The following is a 23,981-nucleotide window of genomic DNA, read 5'->3' on the forward strand; positions in this document are numbered from 1 at the left end:
TGTAAAAGCGAATTTAGATAAGTAGGGGTGAATGGATGAATGACTGAATATCTCATTCCTTCAGAAAGTAATACTTGTAAAATAAGTTCTTATAAAAACATACATTTCCCCCATCTGTTAATATAGCTCCGATCTAGAATTTGAAAAGTTCCTAGCTTGGAGTCCTGTAGACGTATCCCATCACTTTGCATTCAATTCTTTTGAAAGACAGGTATCTGTCCCATTATAAGAATTTTCCTGGAATTATTTCTAGGAGTCACTAAACAAATACTTATTTTAAACGACGCTTTCAATTTATTAGTTTTCTAAAGTCCTTTAATAATTGCTTAAAATATAATCATTTTAATAATAAAACCGGCGGCAATATCATCATCATCATTATCATCACCACCACCACCACCATTATCATCATCACCACCAACAAACAACAGCCACAGCAGCAGCAGCAGCAGCAGCAATAGCTATAGAAGCAGCTAATCAGTAACTACCTTGCTTGTTAAGTTTTCCTAACCACCTGTACCATACTTGAGGCACTGATACGTACACCTCCCACTGTAGCCACGATCAGGCCAGTATAAAAATCACATTTTCACCATTACTACTTCTACTTTTAGATAAACATCACTGGCCGACAACAGCAGGAATAGCACTGCTCCTCTTTCCGAGTCAAACTTCCACCAGAAGAATGGGGACAATGTTTTCCATATCACTTTGAAACTGTCAACTTTGGATTAATCTTTTTTCCCGTTCTATCGACACTTTACTTGCGTGGCCGTCGCCTAATTCTTTACAGTTTCCTGTGCCAATTTTCAGTGATTTATCTATCACTTCCAGCACCACCTCTAATTACGTTAAATCTTTCATCACACGCTGTTTATCTCCAATTTCATTTTCCAACATTCTATTTCGTTTTTACTTATAGCTTTTCTAAACTTCTCTCTCGCCCTCACTTCCTCAACCTCTCTCTCTCTTTCCCTTTCTCTCTCTCCCCCTCCGCTCTCTCTTCCATGTAATCCTTCTGTCGGTAGAAAACGAAAAAGTAATTAAAGGATGATTTTTTTTTAAACTTTCAAAATACTTTCTATATTAAATAATAAAGTAGTCGAAAATAATATTAGGCAGTTTAAACTTCTACTTTCCAAATAGTGCAAATAAAATTTGTTAAAAACGCTGAATCAAGCTCCCACTTAGAGGAGTGAGACAAAAGAAAAAAAAGAAAAGAAAAAGGAAAAACATACAAAGACTATTAACGTTTTGTATAAGGAATCGAAACAAAAACCTCAGGTGTCCTTTAGGAGAACAGCTGACTCTGGAGAAATGATCTGCAGGTAGGTACAATAGTTATGTTTATAAACATTTATGCTGTGTAACGTCTCAGCATGTTTTTTTCGTGTCATTTATGCAAATTCTTCAACTGTCTCTAAACACCGCAAATTTAGTGCAACTATCTATCAATCAATACACATACACATATGCATATATATTTATATATATGTATGTATATATATATATGTATGTATGTATGTATGTATGTATGTATATATGTGTATGTATGTATATATACACACATATATATATATATATATATATATATATATATATATCAATGAAAGATCACTCAATTCTTTTTTGTAGAAGTAACGTGTGTGAGTGTGTGTATGTGGAGTGGTGTGTGTGTGTGTGTGTCTGTGTCTGTGTCTGTGTATGTGTATGTGCCTGCTTGTGTACTCTACTGAAACGTGTGTGTGTGTATGCGTGTTTAATGTATTTTATTATGTTATTATAAAGGTAATAATTTAAAGTCGATAATTTTTTTTAAAATAATAATTTTTAAATGTGTTAACGAATCGCTTAACCAGTTCAGTATTGTGCCAAGAATTAGTGTACTGAAAAACAACAGCAGAAGCTCCCGCCTCTTACTTTTAAATAAAGTTTATTTATCATCAGTTTGACGGCTGTCTATTGACCACTACAAAAATCACATAAAACTTGCAGGTAAAGCTAACGAAAAATATAATACATATTAGAAGAAATATATAACAATAATAGTTATGTTGTTATCATAACCGTCGAAGATATGAGTTTACTCTTCAATCAGCTGACAGGCAAAATTCGAAAGTAAGCACACGCAACAGATGAAAACGTTTTGTCTGTGTTTCCATGCCAACAACAACAGTTAAACAGCACTCACAGGCGAAATATAATCAGAGGCATCTGAGATGTAGCGAGCAAACAAACGAACACAAATAATGTGGCTGCTGCCAGCTGATGGAAAATACCTTTCTTTCTTACACTTCCACCTTAAGCAAACTGCTTAACGATTTCTCGAAATGTCTGTGTGTGCGAATAATTCTCCTCGAATGACAGAAGTAATTTAACAGATAATGGTAGTTAGAGAAGGCCTTATTAATTGCTTAATTAATCAAGTCAATGGATTACCGGCTTATGAAGTGCAGTTCATAAATTTCTTTTCAAAGATCCAGTTTTTTTTTTGGGGGGGGGGTTTCAGATTTATTAGAGAAGAATAACTTTAAGTGACGTATCTTTATCTTTTACAAATTTCAATCATTGGACTGCAGTCATGCTGGGCCACTGCCTTGAAGGGTTTTAGTTGAACAAACAATCCACAATGGTTTTGCTCGCAACTTATTCTATCGGATTTCTTTTGTCGAACTGCTTGGTTACGAGGACGTAAACAAATCAACACTGGTTATCAAGTGATGAGAGGTGTGGGGCGGGGGACAGAAACGGACTCAAAGACACACCCACACATAGACGAAGCTCCTCTGTCCACACAGATAGAACTCAGAGAAACATGCGACTGACTCAACCAAAACAAAATATTAATTTCTTCCATGGTACTTTTTTTTAATACTAAAGTTAACACTAAACGGATATATATATATATGTACACACGCACACATACTTATGTATGTATGCATGTATGTATGAGACGGGCTTCCGCATACTTTACTCTTTTACTTGTTTCAGTCATTTGACTGCGGCCATACTGGAGCACCACCCTTTAGTCGAGCATATCGACCCCGGGACTTATTCTTTGTGAGCTTAGTACTTATTCTATCGGTCTCTTTTGCCGAACCGCTAAGTTATGGGGACGTAAACACAACAGCATCGGTTGTCAAGAGATGTTGGGGAGGGGGGACAAACACAGACACACAAACACACACACACACACACATATATATACATATATACGATGGGCTTCTTTCAATTTCCGTCTACCAAATCCACACACAAGGCTTTGGTCGGCCCAAGGCTATAGTAGAAGACACTTGCCCAAGGTGCCACGCTGTGGGACTGAACCCGGAACCATGTAGTTGGTAAGCAAACTACTTACCACACAGCCACTCCTACACCTGTTTAATGACTTTGTTGATGATGAGTATAAATGAGGGTGTGTGACGTTCGTGACACAGTCCGTAGCAAGAGAACTGTGTAAATGAAATGAAAATTGCTGCAGATGTAAAACGAAAGAAGCTCGCTGAGTTGGTTAAACTTTCTTTTATCTTAATCTTACTTATTTCAGTCATTGGTCTACGGCAATGCAGGGACACCGTTTTGAATGCTTTAGTTGGGCAAATAGAGCCCAGTACTTATTATTTGTTTACATATATATATATATATATATATATATATATAATATATATTATATATATATATATATATATATAAATGAGACGCCATGATAGATCGTTAGCCACTACACACATTTTTTTCTCTCTTTTTTCTCTCCTTTTTTCTCTCCTTTTTTGTCTCCTTGTTTCTCTCTTTGTTTTCTGTGTTCCTTTCTGTAGAAGAGCGTAGCTCGAAACGTAAAATACTTTTTCTATTCCGGAGTGTTATACTAACACATCTGTTTGTTTTGTACACCACCTGTCTTCGTCTTTTGTTTTGTTTTTTTTTTCGTAAACTCTCCCTATATATATAAGCCTGATACTTTCGCTTTCTGCCGAACCGCTATTTTATGGAACGTAAACAAACCAACACCGGCCGCCAAACGGCAATGGTGGACAAACATATACGTAAAAAGGCACACATTGATATATATACATACACACGCGCATACATGCACATGTGTGTGTGTGTGTGTGTGTGTGTGGTGTGTGTGTGTGTGAGCTTCCGTCTACTAAATCCATAAATTAAGTGTTTTTGCTCATGAACACAACGAGTCGCCCGCTCTTGGAAGCGAAACCACGATCATTCAACGTGAACCCAACACTCCTAGCCACTAAGCCATGCGCCTTGACTACACACACACACACACACGAACACACACACACACGCATACATACATACATACGTACATACATACATACATACATACATACATACATACATACATACATACATACATACATACATACATACATACATACATACATACATACATACATATATATACATAGACACACATTAAATAAATATATATATATATTTCTCTTTTTTTTTTTTTTTTTTTTCTTGGTGAGTCTGGTATTAATGAGCTTCAGAACCGTTGAGTGATACTTATGCATTTACTTAATGCCATTGATGGGTATATTGGCAGGATGATAGCGAAACGGACAAACTGCTTTATAGATTTAATCAATTCTTTCGCGCGTAAGTTCGAGACCCACCAGGTTCGAATTTTGTTTTCATTCTTTTTTTAATTTTAATTTTTTATTGAATCAATGAAGAACGTACTAGTCAGACTGACTACTCCTCAAAAAAGTTGAGATAACGCTTGCATATACTTTAGAATTCAAGGACATCGGAGAGCAGACGATATATTGCTTAAAAAAAAAAAAACAGAACTTAATCTAATTATAACTCTTTTGATTCTGAGTCCTAACTCGACTTGAGTTACAATATTTTATTCCTCCAGCGCTAATGAAATAGCCCTCAGTAATATGTTAGTGCAGATTCAACCAGTTATAATTTCTTTCACTTGAACACACGCACACACATACACACATACACACACGCACACATACGCACACACACGCACACACATACACACATGCACGTGCGCACACATGCACGTGCGCACACATGCACACACGCGCGCACATACACATGCACACACACACACAATTAGCCTTTGACATTTATTCCCATGAAAGCAAATAGAAATTGTGATATCCATTCTATACAACATCGATAGCATGTGGAGTCCCTAGGTCGGTAAATCTTTCTTCTTTAACGAGTCAACGAAGAAATCTTTATGTGGTCGCTCAGAAAACTAGAAACAGCAGTTAAATCTGAAGTTACGTCCTATTCTTATAAACATGTTCATCCAGCATTATAGAGTCATGGGTGCAACATAACTAAAGCAAGACAGAATGTTCGTGTCCGGCTTCTCTCTGATCAGAAGTGTGCTCATTCAGGCTGATCTGAGGCTAAACAACAACTCGGCAATTTTACGAAATACTATCATACTACTACCATTCATTTCCTGAATATGTTACTGTTTCCCAATCAGCCGTTTTCAGTCTATTCGTGGTTGAAAGTTCAGTATTATGTTGCTGCCTGTATCTATGTTGATTGTAAAGCCTTTCTGTCAATGCTGGCAAACTATGGATTGGACGAGTTCCTATGGTTAGGTGATCAACGCTGGTCATATTATGATTGTATGGTGTTAGCTTCATGGTACAAAGCGCTCAGCCGGAATTTGAGTGGTACTCTGTTCGATTCTCTGTAGAGGTTTGTTGGCCGCTTTTTTATTGGTGTGGCTTTGTGGATAGGCTTACACAATCATTGTTTGAACATGAAATATATAGGCTGTATGTGAATGACGTTTGGATACAGAGAGAGAGTTATAATCAGTGGTGTCGTATATGTAGCAGTGATGTTGGGGGTGACAGCACACAGACTGACAATGAATAGGAAGAAGAGTGTGCGACAAAACTGAACTCTAGGTCAGACCAGAATTGGCAGAGTGTGAGTCAAATACAGTTTAACAACACCGTGATTGCATGATCTAACAGAAAGCCATTGATCCAAGAGATGAGGGACGAACGGAGCCCATTGGCGAGGTGTTTTGGAAGGAGATTCGCATGTTAGAATTGAAAGCTTTGCTAATGCCAGATAAAGCATTGCTTTCGTCAGATTTCTCTAGAGAGGTCTTACTCTCCTGTGTCACTCCTCAGAAGGAACTTTATAGGGAAGTAAGTCTCCAATAGGCATTGATCCATGAATATCTTACTGGTGATCAATAAGGCCGAGGAGAAATTCAACATATTGAAGAAGACTTTTATTAATGGATGGCTCCAACACCTTCGATACAGGATGGCAGTTAGAAGTGTAAGAAGGCTTTACTTTCTTGATAATCTGATTCGATTATATTTTGCTGTAGTTTCGAGTTGTATGGTCTAGCTTTGAGGCCTATTGTTAAAGGATAATGGAAGGATCCTTATCAAAACGTGGGAGTACTGCTCACAGAACCATACTAGTTTCAAAGGGAAAGACAGAAGGGTTCTACAAAATTCGAAGAGATCCTATTAGCAAGGGATCAAAAGAATCGTCTGCAACTTAGAAACCTGAGGAGTTTGTAGGTAGGCAGTGCATTCCACGGAGGTTCCCTTCACGGTTTGGATGAGTGCTTGTAGGAGTTGCGATATTAGATAGAAGCCATCGGAGGTAGCTTTTTTCAAGCATCCTGGGCCGTTATTTTTCCCTGAACTACTGTGACGCAACTGAGTTAACAGCTTAGAGGACTTGGGAACTGAGATTTTGTGGGAGATGTGGAAGGACATGATTTGACCAAAAATGCTTTTCAAGAGCTTGGTTAGAAACCTTACCGCACTCACCGTTTTCTGATATAGCGCCTTCAGATCATCGACATTTTCAGCTGCTCTCCTACAGTCTGCGAGGTGTTTCTTTCAATAATGAGGTGGATCTGAAAACATGGCTCAATAAATTCTTCGAATTAAACCGATGATTTCTACTGACAAGGTATTGACAAGCTACTTCAACGTTGGCAAGAGGTCGTGAACAATGAAGAAGAATATATTGAGTGATTTGTTAAATTGCTGACTTATAGCTAAGAGGATGATTCCAGTCACCTGAGTAAAGTTTTTTTTATGATTGATCAGGGATGAATTAAATGTGCTGCCATGAAAAATGAATATAGAACTTTTGAAATTTCCAACTATTCAGCAAACCTGGAGCCCTATATGGTCTGATAGGGAAGGTGTAATGTATAGTATGTCGATGAGTGGTGAGTAGCCGTGATTAGACGACCTGATAGGTACAAAGACAGTTACAAGTATCTGTGTGTCTATCAAATATGTAAAAATAAAACTGGTTAATGTATAGAGTTAAAGATTGCAAAATATTCGTTTACTGCACCGTCTACACCAGTGTGAGATGTGTGTGTGTGATCCAAGAAGAGTTGTGAACATTGAGCCGTTACAGGGGACATTAACTTCGGGCTTGAATGTATGTCCACGATTCAGGAAAAATATAATAAAAGATTTTGGGGGAGTATAATGTGCATTAGAGGGAACAGTTATATTTGTAAGTGTGGAGAAGAGACTTGCAACCAAAGTAATTGGAAGTCTTTTTTCGTTTTTTTTTTTTGATACCCAAATGAGACAGGTGTTTGAGTTGAAAGTACAACCAAAGTATGTACAGGTCCCACCTTTCAGAATGACCCTTGAGTAAAGTGTTTAGGCTGGAGAGCAGACTTGAACTATACGAAGTGTTCAGTGTATGAATGAATGCGTTGTAAGATCACAGTAACCAGTTGTTGGTAACTTGATCTAAAAGCTTGCAACAGAGCCAATTCCACAAAAGGCACTCTTAGGCTTAATGATGATGTTATAGCAGGCGACATCACAATCTCACACCAGATTTCTTTTTAAAAAAGCTGTTACCAGAAAATTTATCAGACTTCACGCTAGTAAGCACCACTATTCACATTAACAGATGTTTCCAGAACTGGTGCAAATGTTTAATCATGTCCCTTAATAAACATCCAGACAACATGTCGGTAATTTCCTTTACGTCCGCCCAACGCCCGATGTGTCACTCTCACTTCATATCAGGGTAACAATGATGGACTCTCCCGTCGAAGACGATGTAGGAGTGTTCAGCTTTTTTGTCGAACGACCTGCACAAATGGTTTGTTTATAGTGATCAAATGCTCCATCAAATCAACGTTGTCTGAACAAGTGCACTGTGTACGACGCGTCGGGTGTCGAAGTGATTGCAGAGCAACGTAAGATGGAGTGTTTTGCTCAAATACACAAGGCAACGCACCACCCAGTCTAGGAATTGAAACTACGATCTCGTGATCGTGAGTGCAGCCTCCTAACCACTAGGTCATGTGCCTCGCAATAACAACAATAATAAAAAGAACTGTATTTGAAGAATAAATGAGACTATATAAAGGACCCCGATAGAAAGTCAAAGGGATCAGTCTGTAACCTGAGGTAAGATGTTGCTGTTTTAACTCCTGGTTAACCTCAACTAAACAAAATAATGATCAAAAGTATTCCAGTCATGAACATAAGATAGGGTCCCCAAACAGCGGGTCGCGAATCATTTTGTCTTTTCATTTCATTTTTTACTCGTTTCAGTCATTAGACTGTGGCCATGCTAGAGCACGCGTACACATTCACACACTCGCATATATATATATACACAAAGAGAGAGAGAGAGAGATACTCGTCAGGCTTCTTTCTACTTCCGTGTACGAAATCCATTCACAAGTATTTTTCGGGCCAGAGGCGAAGACATTTTCCCAGGGTACCACGCAGTAAGTCTGAACCCAGGACCATGTAGCTGAGAAACAAATTTCTTACCACAGAGACCACACAGCCACGCCAGACTAAGTTTTTAAACTTTATTTTATCAACTATTACAGACTGCTATTCTCCGTTGTAATCTTCTAAATTGACCAGCCCAGAACATGTTGTGTTGTGTCATAACGAAGTCTTTTCCAGTGACGTTTTGTTTTTCGAATTATATCCTTTATAACTTTTTATGCAAGAACATCAATGAAACAGCGAACTAAACACTTTTTTTTACAAACCTTCCGCTTAAGAATTGAATAACTGAACAGCCCTTTCAATCCCTTTCACCCAGTGTATTTTTTCTTTCTTTTTCTTTGGAGGTGGGTAGACGTCGACCTTACTGAATTTCAAACTTAGTATCAACTATCAACCCATATCGATCTCACCAGTCTGAGAGCACTGGGAAAGTCATGGACACTGAACCTATTTCAATTAATTAACTAATTAAAGCAATTTAAAATTTAAGATAGAAAACACATTAACTTCTCTGCGTTGTTATGTTTGCTTGCATATATGCAAAGCAACATAGATATTGCCACTAACGCTACTCACGCGCGCGCGTACTCATATAGCACTCATAAACACACACACGCACGCACACATACTTACTAGAACTCATACACGCACACACACGCACTCACACACACACACGCTCACGCACACCCACACCATGCAGATACACGTGCACTCACGCAAGAAAATACAAAACGGTAATCAAGTGTGTATTTGTAGGAAGATAAGTTGAGCAGATTAAAAGTTAATAGTTTACTCAAAATAACTGTATGCACAAAGGAGAGAGAGAGAAAGAGAGAGAGAGAGAGAGAGAGAGAGAGAGAGAGAGAGAGAGAGAGATGTGTGGGTGTAGGTATATGATCCTGCTTATACACTCACTGTGCTGACTGATGGCTGTCTACATAGATGTGTGTGTGTGTTGCTTGTGTGTGAGCGTGTGAATGTGTATGTACGTATGTATGTATGTATGTATGTATGTATGTATGTATGTATGTATGTATGTATGTATGTGTATATATTTCCCGGGCCGTGCAAAACACTCCATTTCACGTTGCTTTAGGCCAATCAGCTGTAAATGAGTAACTCTCCTTCGACGAACTGGTGTCCTGTCCAGGGGCATGTTGTGAACACAGTCACTTATGCGTCATCGAACCGGAGTAACCGACCTATATATATATATATATAATATATATATATATATATATATATATATATATATATATATATATATAGCTTTATCTACTTCGAAATGTCAATGAAATATATATCGTAGGGTGGTCGCCACATTGTTGATTTGGGAAGCATTAAAATTAAATATTGAATATCTCCCTATATTATTTTGCATTAACTGTGTATTATTTTATTCTGTTACTAGTTTCACTCATTTAACTGCGGCCACGCTGGAGTACCGCCTTGAATGGTTTTACTCGAACAAATTGACTCCAGGACAATTTGTAATATATATATATATATATATATCTTCAGCAGGTGTGGCTGTGTGGTAAGTAGCTTGCTAACCAACCACATGGTTCCGAGTTCAGTCCCACTGCGTGGCACCTTGGGTAAGTGTCTTCTGCCATAGCCCCAGGCCGACCAAAGCCTTGTGAGTGGATTTGGTAGACGGAAACTGAAAGAAGCCTGTCGTATATATGTATATATATGTGTGTGTGTGTTTGTGTGTCTGTGTTTGTCCCCCTAGCATTGCTTGACAACCGATGCTGGTGTGCTTACGTCCCCGTCACTTAGCGGCTCGGCAAAAGAGACCGATAGAATAAGTACTGGGCTTACAAAGAATAAGTCCCGCGGTCGATTTGCTCGACTAAAGGTGGTGCTCCAGCATGGCCACAGTCAAATGACTGAAACAAGTAAAAGAGTAAAAGAGAGTAAAAAGAGTAATATATATGACGGGCTTCTTTCAGTTTCTGTCTACCAAATCTACTCTCAAGACTTTGGTCGTCCCGAGGCTGTAGTAGAAGACATTTGCCCAAGGTGCCACGCAATGGGACTAAACCCGGAACCATGTAGCTAGGAAGCAAGCTTCTTACCACACAACCACACCTGTATGTTTGCGCTTATGTTTTGTATGTATGTAAGCATGTATGTAAGCATGTTTGTGTTGGCAGTAAAATAAGGTGATGAAAGATAAGTAAATGGATCTCCGTCAATTTCAACGATGACGAACCATTTGTTCCACTAAAATGAATTATCATGTAAGTGGCTTAGTATTCCACAGACACGTGTGTGATGAGCGTGACAACACGTGACGATGTCATGTATTCTTTACTACAGCTGCAATCTATTCAATGGACTACCGCTCAGTTGCCGTCTACTCAATTTCACTTACGAAGTTCAACTCAGCTCATTTCAGCTCAGCTCAGCTCACCCCAGGGAATGGTAAAAAGCTCAAGATATCACGCAGCGGCATAGAACCCGGGACCACTTCATTGAGAATCGGTCTTCGGTACATCATTTCATATGTAATCGGAATTCTACGGTTGTACTCGCATTTCGGTTCTTACGTTATCGTGCTAACCCAATACATTAGATGTTGGTACGAACGGGTAATCGATTATATCGATCCCAGCACCTGACTTACATTTTATTGTTAGTGTCTGTTCTGGTTCTTTTTTTTTTTTATTATATCACTGGATGGGGAGGTGAGTCGCTGCTATCTCTTGCAGTCGAGCATTCGTCCTTGACAAGACCACTGAAGGTTGAAATCACGTGATTTTGTACTCTCGGCGCTGGAGATGACGGGGGATTTATCTGCCTGCTAGCGATATAAACAAGAGAACATATGTACCAAAAGCCATTATAAGAGTTTCTCTCATGATATCTATTGCAGTATAGCTTGTTCTAACTGAACATTCACGTTCAATTTTGCCTCACTTTATTTTAATAATCTTGGAAGGACGAAAGGAAAAGTTGATGTGGGCGAGATTAGAACGCAGATGGTTAAAGGTATAAACATAAAAAGTTAACCTATAGAACTCAGATCAAATTGTTCTCAGGATCAGATATGATTATTTAAAAAATCATTCCAATGTATCTATGCTTAAAGCAGGCTACTAATTTCCGTATGATTAAGGTACAGATCTTGCCATGGCTGGCATTCTTGTATTTTTAACACCAGAGCAGCTCTCGAATAAAACTATGATCAAAACCACACCAACTGTAACCTCACTGTCCTCTATATTTTTCAGATATGGTATATCTAGGACTATATTGAGCAATGAGACCTTTTTTTTTTAAGGACAGTAGAGTATGGTTTGGAAAAAAATGGCTACTTACATATGAGTAGGTAAACGGATGAAAGAAAATAGCACACGACATATTTAGTTAAGAGTGTAAGAGCAGGCGTGGCTGTGTGGTAAGAAGTTTACTTCACAGTCGCATGATTCCAGGTCCAGAGCACTATGTGGAACTTTAAGCAAATGTTCTCTGTTATAACTCCGGCCCGGCCAAAGTCAGAGGCTTTGCAACGAAGATTATCCTCCACACTTCTCTTAACAAAGAGAAGGGTCCCGTCAGAGGGCCCTGGTTGATTTGAGCGAGGTGATGTGAACTTCTTCCTTTCTCTGGTGAATTGCACAATCACTCTATTAACTGTAGAAAGCGGGACTCCAAGGTTTCCTGCGATTTTACGCTGTCCACCTTCAGAATGACCCACAATACGGCCTTTTTGAGATTCAGATAGTTCCAAGACTTCTTTCGTACATGGCATGATTAAGCAGTTACATATAGAACCTGAAACATGTAAATGTCAATTAATAAAAAATATAAACCTTTACAAGTTAGAATAAACATAAAATGATGTTTCATAGGGTGTCTATTTACTTCTGTCACGTGTGTGGGTGGGTGTGTGTGTACTGTATATTTGTATACATATATACATATTATTTACGTTTGTAATTTATGTGAATAAAACAAACTACGTTTTGCTTTTATCCCCAACCACCCAGTTGTAGATTTTCGGGTCAAAAAGAAAGTTTCCACAAAAACTTTCTCACCAAGAATTAAACTTTTATTCAAAGAGCGAAACAAAAATACAATCTTTAATAATTCTCAAGTTGTCGAGAGAATGAATTACTTTTAAGTGGATCCTCTTGAAATGTGAATGAAATTTGTAAAACAAACAAAATTCGTTATGATGGAAAGATATAAAGAAAAATATCACAAACAGAATTTCTATGTTTCTTAAGTGAGAAATAGTTTAGACTAAAGCAGGGATTCACACATTACGAAATAATACATACCAACAAGACACTAATGTTAACACCAACAGCAGTTGGCAACAGCAGCATAAGCAGTGCTAACAACTCAAATATATTGGCGCTGACGTTGGCAGAGAAACTTCTAACACGCCACTTTGGCGCCATGGCAGGGCGGGCAATGATGTTTGAGTTTTAGTAAAACGATCAAGGAACTCAGCATATGCACACATTCACATTACATCCGCGCCCGCACAGCCTACACATACTTAGGCACACTCACACATACGCACACAATTTTACTCTTCCCATTTCCCTTTGCATATGTGTATTTTTCTGTTTTGATTTTCGTTTTCTTCTTTTTATTTCAGTAGCGCACTTAAATACACTCTTATAATATAATAGAATGTACACTAATAAAAGGTTAATGTTTAAAATATTGCATTAGTTATGATTATTATTTTCAATATTTTTATTGGAATTAATTCTTAAAAGCTTAGGAAAGTCAAAGTTCCAAAAACTGGTGGGATGTAAGTGTTGTAGTGTAATTAATTAAATGGAAACGAATCAGAAGTAAAGTTATATAGAACTTCGAGGTTGTTGCTAACCCACTTCCAGCTGCGATTAAAGAGAGTGTCAGCAATGGGCTTTTAACGTCAAGTGAGGAGTGTTCCTACTTCAAAAAATAAAAAGAAAAAAAAAATCCCGAACTACAGAAAACACACTTTTGTGTTATTGTAAGTGTTATTGTATACTTGCGTATGTATGTTTGTAACAGTGAGTTGTTTAATACATATTTCAATAGAAACAACCTTCCGCATTCCGAAAAAAAGCGAAAGTCTTCTTTGGCTGTTTATGATACAGCATTACCAGTTAACAAGACTATCGAACTGTGATTTTAAAACGAAATGATATCGATTAGTTATCTTTCTTATTTACTCCGGTATACAATATTTCTGTTCAGAAAAGGCAAGTGGTAGTTTAATTACATTTCCTTTTTTACGGTTGACAGATAAGTGTTTCTAGGAAGGTTGACAGCTTGCTTTTGTCCGAGACTTTGTGTGATTTATTGACAAGATGAGTAAATATACACAAAAAGAACAGCGTTGAGTATATTATCTGATTGTCAGGATTTATTAGGAATAAAACATTGTTTTTCATACTTCAAGCAGTACAGTTGGTATTTTGCAAATAGGCGTCCTCTCGTAGGCGAATATTTGATAAATGGATTGTTTGAACTATACTTTAGGTTTTCTTTTTTGTTTGTGTATGAGATCGGGTAAAATGCTGACGATAAAACCAAAGAGCCTAACAAATAATTTCATTATAATTCATTGCTTTCTGAAAATATCCCAAGTAAAACTTGTTTGTAGTTTAGAATCACGACTTTTCTCCACCTTATTGTTATAAATCCAGCTGTTAAACTATAAACGAACTGTCTTTTAAATTTAGAAAATGTCGTGTGTAAATTAGTAACTTAACTTTATAGGAACTATTTTTCAATTCAATGATCAGCGTTTTGTTTCTACTTATCATGAGGCTTTCTTTTCATATATGAACAGAGATCACTAGCTATTGGTCTAGAAATAGAAAAAAGTAACACTTCAGACGATTCTTTATAATAGCATATCTGATACAATCATCGAGGTAATACATATGTAGTTAACTTCATCTAGCGTAGGTGTTTTGATTATCAGCTAATCGATTCATGCAAGTTTAATCGACTAAACATTGACGTAGATTAATTCATTATCTATTTATTAGAACCTGCCAAACAGAAATAAATTATAGATTTGTATTGAAATTGTGTCAATAACTAGATTATAGAAGTGCAGCGAAAATTCCGGCATGTCATGAAATAAATAAAAAATAAATTTAACAGTTTTAGTGTATTATATTATATCTTTTAAATGGCTCCGACGTAATTACTACCGTAACAAAGTAAAATTAAATTCAATGTTTATCACCACAAAGAACCAGATCTTATTTTTCGAAATATACAACACAAAATGGGTTTAGAAGTGGAAAAATTTATATTTCAATAAAATCAATTTACCAAAACAATCTTATATGAACCATATAAAAGTAATTCATGTTATTCCTTCTATTTTATCTCTAACAACCTCATCTCCCTTGTATTTCACAGGTTTTATTACGGTCACATTAAAGAGCTGCCAAGGTCGATAGGTTGTCGAACTATCAGTAAAAGAATTGATGATTTTTATTCCCTTAGGTGACATTACTCTATCTTTTACTTCTTCAAGCGGCTACAATCGAAAAGCGTCTTACGATTTTATGCCAGGAATTTATGTTAACCACTAGCTTTGGTACATCTTCAGTTGCATGTCGTGTGTTTATACCAAAAACATCGATGTAGTTGAGTGGTTTTCATCCGTTATTAAGGAGAGAAAATCTCCAAAATATAACATCACACATGAGCTGTCGTTCAGCACTGTGGTAATGGCTAGCAAAACCTACCTTGCGTTCAGCAACAATAGGAGAGTTGGATGGATTTCATCCATAAATCTTCACACTAAGGTTTCGTGTTCACATCATGAAATGTTTTAAGCTCTCAAGCATACACCATCAAGATGATCTGAAAGCTCTTTCCACATAGTCTAGCTTTCGGCTCCATAGAGAAGAATGATCTCTCTGCATTAGTTCTATGACCAAGATTTAACCACCACTATCTCTGTCCACCTAACAATAAAAAAGATATGAACAAGTACATCTTAACACTTTTAACGGAGGAAAACTGCATGATTTGCTAATATTTCGTTAAAATTTGGTGGTTACATTAGTTTGTTCTATTGAGCTGGAGATAGTGTAAAAAATTTACCTACTCGTCTTCGGAGCAGGCATTTTAATCTCTTATTTCCATTTTTGATTAGCAATGGTTCTTGTTATCATCAGTGTATAATGGCTACTGTGGAGCAACCCATACTACGTTAAATTTATCGCATAAACACTTTTATAGCCAATTGATAATGTTACTCAATCAACTACTAGAGAGTGTGCTGAGGCGACAACATGGACACAGCCCATGCATAAGTAATCAGAGCGGTATTTCACGGTCGGCTTAACTTTTTCTATAATAACTCATCCTCATTTGAAGCATAGCCTGTAGTTTTGTTGCTTGAGTTAGATGTAACATTAGTTGTTTGATTATCAACTTTTTGCCATCGCATGGTACTTTATATATATATTTATATAAATCAGGAGGGGCTCTTCCAAGGGGACTGCCTGTCCACACTGCTTTTTGTACTGTGCTTGATACCACTAACACTGATTCTGAGGAAAGCAAAAGCTGGATATGTATTCAAAAGCTGCCAACAAAATAATCAACTATTTATTATTCATGGATGACCTCAAACTCTATGGTAAAGATGAAGCCTAAGTCAGTTCCCTCGTTGATGCGGTGTATACTTTCAGTGCTGATATCAGAATGGAGTTCGGACTGAAAAAATGTGATGTGTTAGTCTTGAAGAGAGACAAAATCAAATGTATGGACGGGTTATCGATACCGTCGGGGGAGATTATGAAGCAGATAGACGCAACAGGCTATAAGTACTTGGCGATTTGAGAAATGGATAAATTGATGGAGTAAGAAATGACAAAAAAATTTTAATTGGAGCACTTGCGCAGACTGAGAATGATCCTTAAGTCAAAATTAAACGGACGGAATAAGATTGAAGCTATCAACACCTGGGCGGTTTCACTCCTTAGATATGGAGCAGGGTTAATCGCATGGATGGTTGACAAATGAAACAGCTTAGACAGAAAGACAAGTAAGATGCTAACTAGATATGGGTCACTCCGCCCAAAAAGTGACACAGACAGATTGTATGTACCAAGAAAAAGAGGGGTAAGAGGACTTATTGGATGCGAACACAGCGTTAGAGCAGAAGAAAACAACATAGCATGGTATGTAAAAATGCCACAGAACCGCTATTATTAGAAGTAAGGAGGTCAAGCCTGTGTAAGATGAAAGGTGGCAAAGATAAAGCACTGTACAGGCAATTGAAAACGAATGAAACTGAAAATAAGTGGGTACAGAAAAGAATGCATGGACAATTTCATAGGGATGTTGAAGATAAGACAGACAGATAGAGAAAAAGAATGGCTGTGTATGACTAAAAGTGATTTAAAAGCAGAAGTGGAGGCTCTGATCTGTGCTGCCTAAGAGCATGCACAAAGAACAAACTATATAAAATACACAATAAACAACACATCAGAAAGTGATAAGTGCAGAATTTGTTCACAAAATGGTGAAACCGTATGGCATATTATCAGCCAATGTACGCCACTAGCCCAGAAGGAATATAAGAGACGCCACAACAATATAGCAAGGCTTATCCATGTGACACTTTGTAACAAGTATGGACTTGACAGAGCAAAAAATTGCTACGACCACAAACCCGAAGGCATCATCAAAAATGATCATGCAAAGATTCTGTGGGATTTTACGATTCAGTGCGACCATGAGATAGAGTAAGAAGCCTGAGAAAGAAAGCAAACTAATTGAGAAAGGAAGCACACTATGCTGGATCTTAGATAGCATTGCCCAGCTGACAACAAGGTATGCAATAAGGAAGAAAGAAAAGTCGATAGATATGACCGGTTAGCTTGGGAGGTTAAGCTGTTGTGGTCGATGAAAAAGGTGGTAGTAGAACCAATAATTGTTGGATCCCTGGGAACAGTGAGTAAAAATCTTGAGAAGTACATGGAACAAATAGGAGCTAAAATAAGGATGGAGCACTTGCAGAAAGCAGCACTGCTTGAACCACTCGAATACTCCGGAAGGTGCTCGAAAAATAAGAGGTGTTACCTTAGTTCACTGGTAGTGAAAAGGTGACACCATAGTACATCTCCAGAGTTAGAAGATGTGCAAAGACAACAACAACAACAACAACAACAACAATAATAATAATAATAATAATAATAATAATAATAATAATAATAATGGTTTCAAATTTTCCCGCAAGGGCAACCATTTTGGGGGCGGGAATGTGTCGATTACATCAACCTCAGTGTTTAACTGGTACTTAATATATCGACCCCGAAAGGATGAAAGGCAAAGTCGACCTCACTGATGTGAAAACGATTTTGCTAGCTAGCTGCCTTTAATAATAATAATAATCTTTTCTACTTTAGGCACAAGGCCCGAAATTTTGGGGGAGGGTGCTAGTCGATTAGATAGTAAGAAGAAGAAGAAGAAGAAGATGTTTTTTCAAATTTTGTCACAAGGACAGCCATTTTGAGGGAGAAGGCCAGTCAATTACATCGACCCTAGTATTTTACTGGTACTTAATTTATTGACACCGAAAGGATGAAAGGCAAAGTCGACTTCGGCGAAATTTGAACTCGGAACGTAGCGGCAGACGAAATACCGCGAAGCATTTTGCCCGGCATTCTAACGATTCTGCCAGCTCACTCCTTTAATAATAATAATAATAATAATAATAATAATAATAATAATAATAGTAATAATTCTTTCTACTGGAAGCACAAGGCCTCAAATTTGGGGGAAGGGATTAAGTCGATTACATCGACTCCAGTGCGTAACTGGTACTTATGTAATCGACCCCGAAAGAATGAAAGGCAAAGTCGACCTTGGCGGAATTTGGACTCAGAACGTAGCGGCAGACGAAATACCTGTTTCTTTATTACCCACAAGGGACTAAACATAGAGGGGACAAACAAAGACAGACAAACGGATTAAGTCGATTACATCGACCCCAGTGCGTAACTGGTACTTAATTTATCGACCCCGAAAGGATGAAAGGTAAAGTCGACCTCGGCGGAATTTGAACTCAGAACGTAACGGCAGACGAAATACGGCTAACGTTTCTGCCAGCTCGCCGCCTTTAATAATAATAATAATAATAATAATAATAATAATAATAATAATAATGATAATAATGATAATAAATAGCTGCGACACCACCGTCGCATCTCGTCGCCTCCTTACCTCTGACCTTTGGAGACCAGTCAAAATTTGACAGCTTATTTAGCTGTCAATTTCAGTGTCGACTGACGGGCTGTGTGTAAGAAGAGAAGAAAAAGAAGACTGCGGAAGATCTGTGTCTCCTTTGCTGGAGCCAGATGCCCCTGATTGCTGCTAGCGCTGCGGTTTATATTATGTGTCGTGCGCGTGTCGTCACCCGAATAAGAATGAGGGTGAGGGTGTGGTTCATGCACAGGGGAGAGGAAGGCGGTTTACAGAAAAAAAAAAAAAAAAGAAAGGAAAAAAAGCAGAAAAGATGAATGCGACTGCGACGGCAGCGACAGCAGTGGCAGGTGTGTGTTCGTGCGTGTCTGTGTGTGTGGCAGTATGTTGTATTGGCGGCGGCGGCGGCGGCGGTGGTGGTGGTGGTGGTGGTGGTGGTGGTGGTGGCGTAGGAGACGATAACAGCAGCAACAGAAGTGATCTTTATAATAGTTGGTGGAGGTTTTGAAGGGTGGATGGAGGACTGCATTGCTGGCTGCAGAAATGATACAGAACTCTAACGATGTAATTCAGTCTTCTTCTGTTGTTGTTGTTGTTGGTGTTGTTGACGTCGTCGTTGTTATTGTTGCTGCTGCTGTTGCTATTGTCGCGCTGTTGTTGTCGTTGTTGTAACTGTTGTTGTGGTAGTGTTGATGGTGGTGGTGGTGGTGGTGGTGGTGGTGGTGGTGGTTGTTTCGCCCTGAGTAGGCTCTGACTGAGATTATAAATCATTGGTTCTAAGACGGCGAGCTGGCAGAAATGTTAGCACGCCGGGCGAAATGCTTAGCGGTATTTCGTCTGCCGTTACGTTCTGAGTTCAAATTCCTCCGCGGTCGATTTTGCCTTTCATCCTTTCGGGGTCGATAAATAAAGTACCAGTTATGCATTGGGGTCGATGTAATCGACTTAATCCTTTTGTCTGTCCTTGTTTGTCCCCCTCTATGTTTAGCCCCTTGTGGGTAATAAAGAAATATATAAATCATTGGTTCTCTATTCTTTTTTCCCCTTTTTTTTTGCTTATGGGCCCCTTTGATTCCTATTTTATTCTATTTGACCCCGCCCTACCCCCACAGCCCTTTGACGTTAAAAAAATCCCATTATATATTTATAATAAACATAAAAAATTGCATTATATAATTTCTTAAAATATTTCGTGCTTTGTAGAAGTTATAACCAATTTATGGCCCATAAACTTTGGTAATAAAATTTTATATGGAACCCCAACGGTAATGTGAACCCTGATTAAGAACCACAGATATAAATGACGACAGGTATCCCCTAGCTGTAGCCATCGCGTTCTTATAACATCTGGCATTACACTCTCAATTATTAGACAGGATAGTTTAAGCTGAAAGACCTGCTATTTCTAGCGATTCTGTTTCCATATAGAGGATCACACGTTGGCTCTTGTCGTTTCTGCTGCTGCCGCCGCCGCTGCTAGTATTTGTTGTTGGTGGTGTTGGTAGTGACAGTGAGGTGGGAAGGACGCGAAGGAGGGGGATTGCTACGGATGACGGACCGTGGTGATGAAAAAATTGGTGGAGTTGAGATTTGCAGCGGTAGGGCTAAGTAATAGTGTGTAGTATGGCGGGAGAGAGAGAGAGAGATACGGAGACAGACAGACAAACAGAAAGACAGAAACAGAGAGTGAGTGAGAGAAATCGAGCGTTATGGCAGCGATAGCCGGCGGTGGCGATAGTTATGATGGAGGCGGACAAGGATTTAAGCGTATGATGTGCTGGGTTTATGACGATGATGGTGGTAGTAAATGTGATGAAAGATTTGGTGGGGATGATACTGGCTGCGGCGACGTTGGCGGAGGCGGCGACGTTGGCGGAGGCGGCGACGCTGGCGGAGGCGGCGACGTTGGCGGAGGCGGCGGTGGTGGTGTGGTTGCGTATCCTGGTACGACAGTAGTAGTGATGTGGATTGTGTTGAGGGATGCAACTAGCGTTGATGATGTGTGGAGAGAAGGAACCAGTAGTAACGGAATAGTAAGTGGAGGTATGGGGCGGTGTGTAGTTAGTTATTCAGAGAATGGTGGGTCCGACGCGTGATAAAATCATATTTATAGATGGTGGTGTATCGTATGGTGGTCCGGAGTATGCGGTGCAGTGCAGAAGTATATAAATATCCGGTTGTACCGCGGTGTAGAGTACAGCAGTGTTTCTCAAACTATCTGATGTGGCGTACCGGCAGTTTTCCCACCCCAGCCCCCACCCAATGTGCCAGGGATCGGTAATGTTTCTTAATAATATTAATTTATACCGGAAAAAATCTATATAATGAATATAATAAAAGTTGACATTTTCTTTTTTATCTTATATTTATTTTGTAAATAAATGGAACAATATCACATAAGCATTTTATAAGTATTTTATAAGCATTTTATAATGTTTCTTTCAATTCTGGAAACTCACCGCGCACCGGATGCTGATGGCTCGCCGGCCGGCACCGGCCGGCACCGGCCTGCGGACCACCACTTTGAGTAGCAGTGGATTCGTGAGAGTTTGGTCTATGGAATTGCAGCGTATAGTCACCGGGTATGTTGTAAAGTTGAGTGATGATCTGGTATTTGATGATCAGCTGTGAGGGCTGTCATGTATAGAGTGCTGTGCTCCGCAATCGGTATGCCGTAGCTCACTGGTTAGCCACAAGACGATGCTAGGTGTGCCGCAGACTAGCCTGGATATAATTTTTCCCCTATACTTTCAGTTATATTTTTGGTTCAGATGTGCAAACGAAGTTTGAAAAGAATATAAGTGTACCACAAGTGAAAAAAGGTTGCGGAGCACTGGTATAGTGTACAGCAGTGGTTCCCAGAGTAGGATTTACTGTCCCCCTACATCTGGAGGAGGTGGAAAGATCCGGTGGGGAGGGCACTAGAGGAAAGTGGGGTGATCAAAATAATGGGTTAATATCTTTTATCCTTTGCTTGTTTCAGACTGCGGCTATGCTGAGGCACCGCCTAGAAGAATTTTTAGTCGAAAGAATCGACCCCAGTACTTCTTTTTTTAAAGCCTGGTATTTATTATATCGGTCTCAGTTGCCGAAATGCCAAGTTACTGAGACGTGAATACACCAACACTGGTTCACTCAGCTGGCAGACCAGTGATGATGATGATGGTATGGCGATGCCGGTATATGCTGAATGGTAAAAGTGTTCTGTTTGGTACAACAGGTGATAAGTACTACGAGGTGGTAGACTTGGTTATGTTAGCGGTAGTTTTGAAGTGAATTGGGTAGGAGAGAGAGGGGGGGGGGAAGATACGTAAGAAAGTAGTAGATATGAGCTATCGATGCTTTTGCGATGTAAAACGAATACAAATAGAAAAAGAAGTCAGCTGTGGGTGTAAGGAGAGTGAACTGTATCAGTCGTTGACAAACGCTGGTGACAAACGGATAGCATCAGGGTGGCGGAAGAAATGGATAATGAAAAACAGATGAATTACATTTTATTTTTCTATTCCCACCCCGACTAATATACAACTTGAATCATATACTTATTATAACTTTTCATATATATATATATACATACATACATACATACATGCATACATACATACATACATACATACATACATACATACATACATACATACATACATACATACATACACATATAGATAAATATATTCTCTTATTTAATTCATTTATTTGGTTGCAGGTTTCTTAATGGTTCTGTGGTTAAGGAGCTTGCTTTGCAACAACGTGGTATCGGGTTCAATTCTACTGCGCGGCGCCTTGTACAAGTGTCTTCTACTACATCTTTTGAGTGAATTTGGTTGACGACGATTGCGCAAAAGCCTGTCGCATGTGATATTACTGGCTTTGTACCTATGTATATAAGACCTTCTAGCCTTGTGCCTATGTAATACCTCCTAGCCTTGTGCGTATCTATGCAAGACGTTCTGGCCTTGTGACTAGCGAGATATGACCCTCTGGCCTTGTGACTATCAATATAAGACCTGGTCTTGTGCTTATCTATATAAGAATTTCAGGCTTTGTGTCTATCTATATAAGATCTTCTGACCGTGTGCCTATGTGTCTAAAAACTCATTATTGAGGGTGGTGAAGGTGGTGGGTAGGAGGAATAGTTACAATCTTAGAAAAATTGTTTTTGCTGTATTTACTCTGCTCTTCACGGTTTGAGTCCGAATCCATCCAAGGTCAACTTTACCTTTCAGTCGATATAATCACCTGCTCCCGCTCACCCCAACAAAATAATCTGGCCTTGTACATATGTTAGAAACAATAATTATGAGCGGTGGATTAACATACTCGTTGGAGTGTTGAACAAATGTCTTGCAGTGTTTTTCATCTACAGTGTACTTTTTTAAAGGAGATTTGGCTACAGCCAAAGAAGGTAGGTCGACTTATACACTAAGACGACCTTGGAGGACTGAAAATTCCATGTGAAATGCAGCAGGATTTAGAAAGATAGAGACGATAGTTGTATATTTACACGACATGTCTACACTATATACTAAGTAGACTTATATATCAGAAAATACGTAAGTAAGAGTTTTAAGAGTGAGAATAGAGATAGCAACTGTCCAAATGAATGCATACAGTCCTTGAATAACCAATATAAAGAGTTTGCGTACTTTCAGAAGTAAAACCTTTAATATCGATCATATCATTCGAATCTATTCGGCCAAACACGTGGGTAAATTTAAAAACAAAATATCTGTTTAGGTCAGCATGTATAGACAAAGTAAAGAGGAAAGAGATCACATATTTCATTATATATATATATTCATACTTTTCTTTTTCAAGGGTTGACATGACAAAAGATTCCTTGGAGCCGGTGACAGCCATGTCTTTATTCGGGCTCTCACTGAGAATTCGAACTAGCAATAGAGATTTTACTGAATATTCTAAAATTGATATAATAATAATCATAATTCATTTTTTTTTTTTTTATAAAACAGAGCCGGATACCGAACTAAGTATTATCTCGAGCGTGTT

The 23,981-nt window shown here is 38.6% G+C and overlaps 1 protein-coding gene across 3 annotated transcripts in view; it reads left to right on the forward strand.

The window, feature by feature from the left end:
- The first annotated feature begins 518 nt into the window (after positions 1 to 518).
- LOC115209499 (chordin-like protein 2) overlaps positions 519 to 23,981 on the forward strand; it is a 131,814-nt gene continuing 108,351 nt past the window's right edge. For all 3 annotated transcript variants that reach the window (XM_036501132.1, XM_036501134.1, XM_036501133.1), the window contains exon 1: positions 519 to 1,328. In XM_036501132.1, coding sequence (XP_036357025.1) covers positions 1,318 to 1,328 — 11 coding nt within the window. In that variant the 5' untranslated portion in view covers positions 519 to 1,317. The remainder of the gene's footprint in view (positions 1,329 to 23,981) is intronic.

The sequence above is a fragment of the Octopus sinensis genome, linkage group LG3 (assembly GCF_006345805.1).
Source record: "Octopus sinensis linkage group LG3, ASM634580v1, whole genome shotgun sequence".
NCBI classification, from domain to species: Eukaryota; Metazoa; Mollusca; class Cephalopoda; order Octopoda; family Octopodidae; genus Octopus; species Octopus sinensis.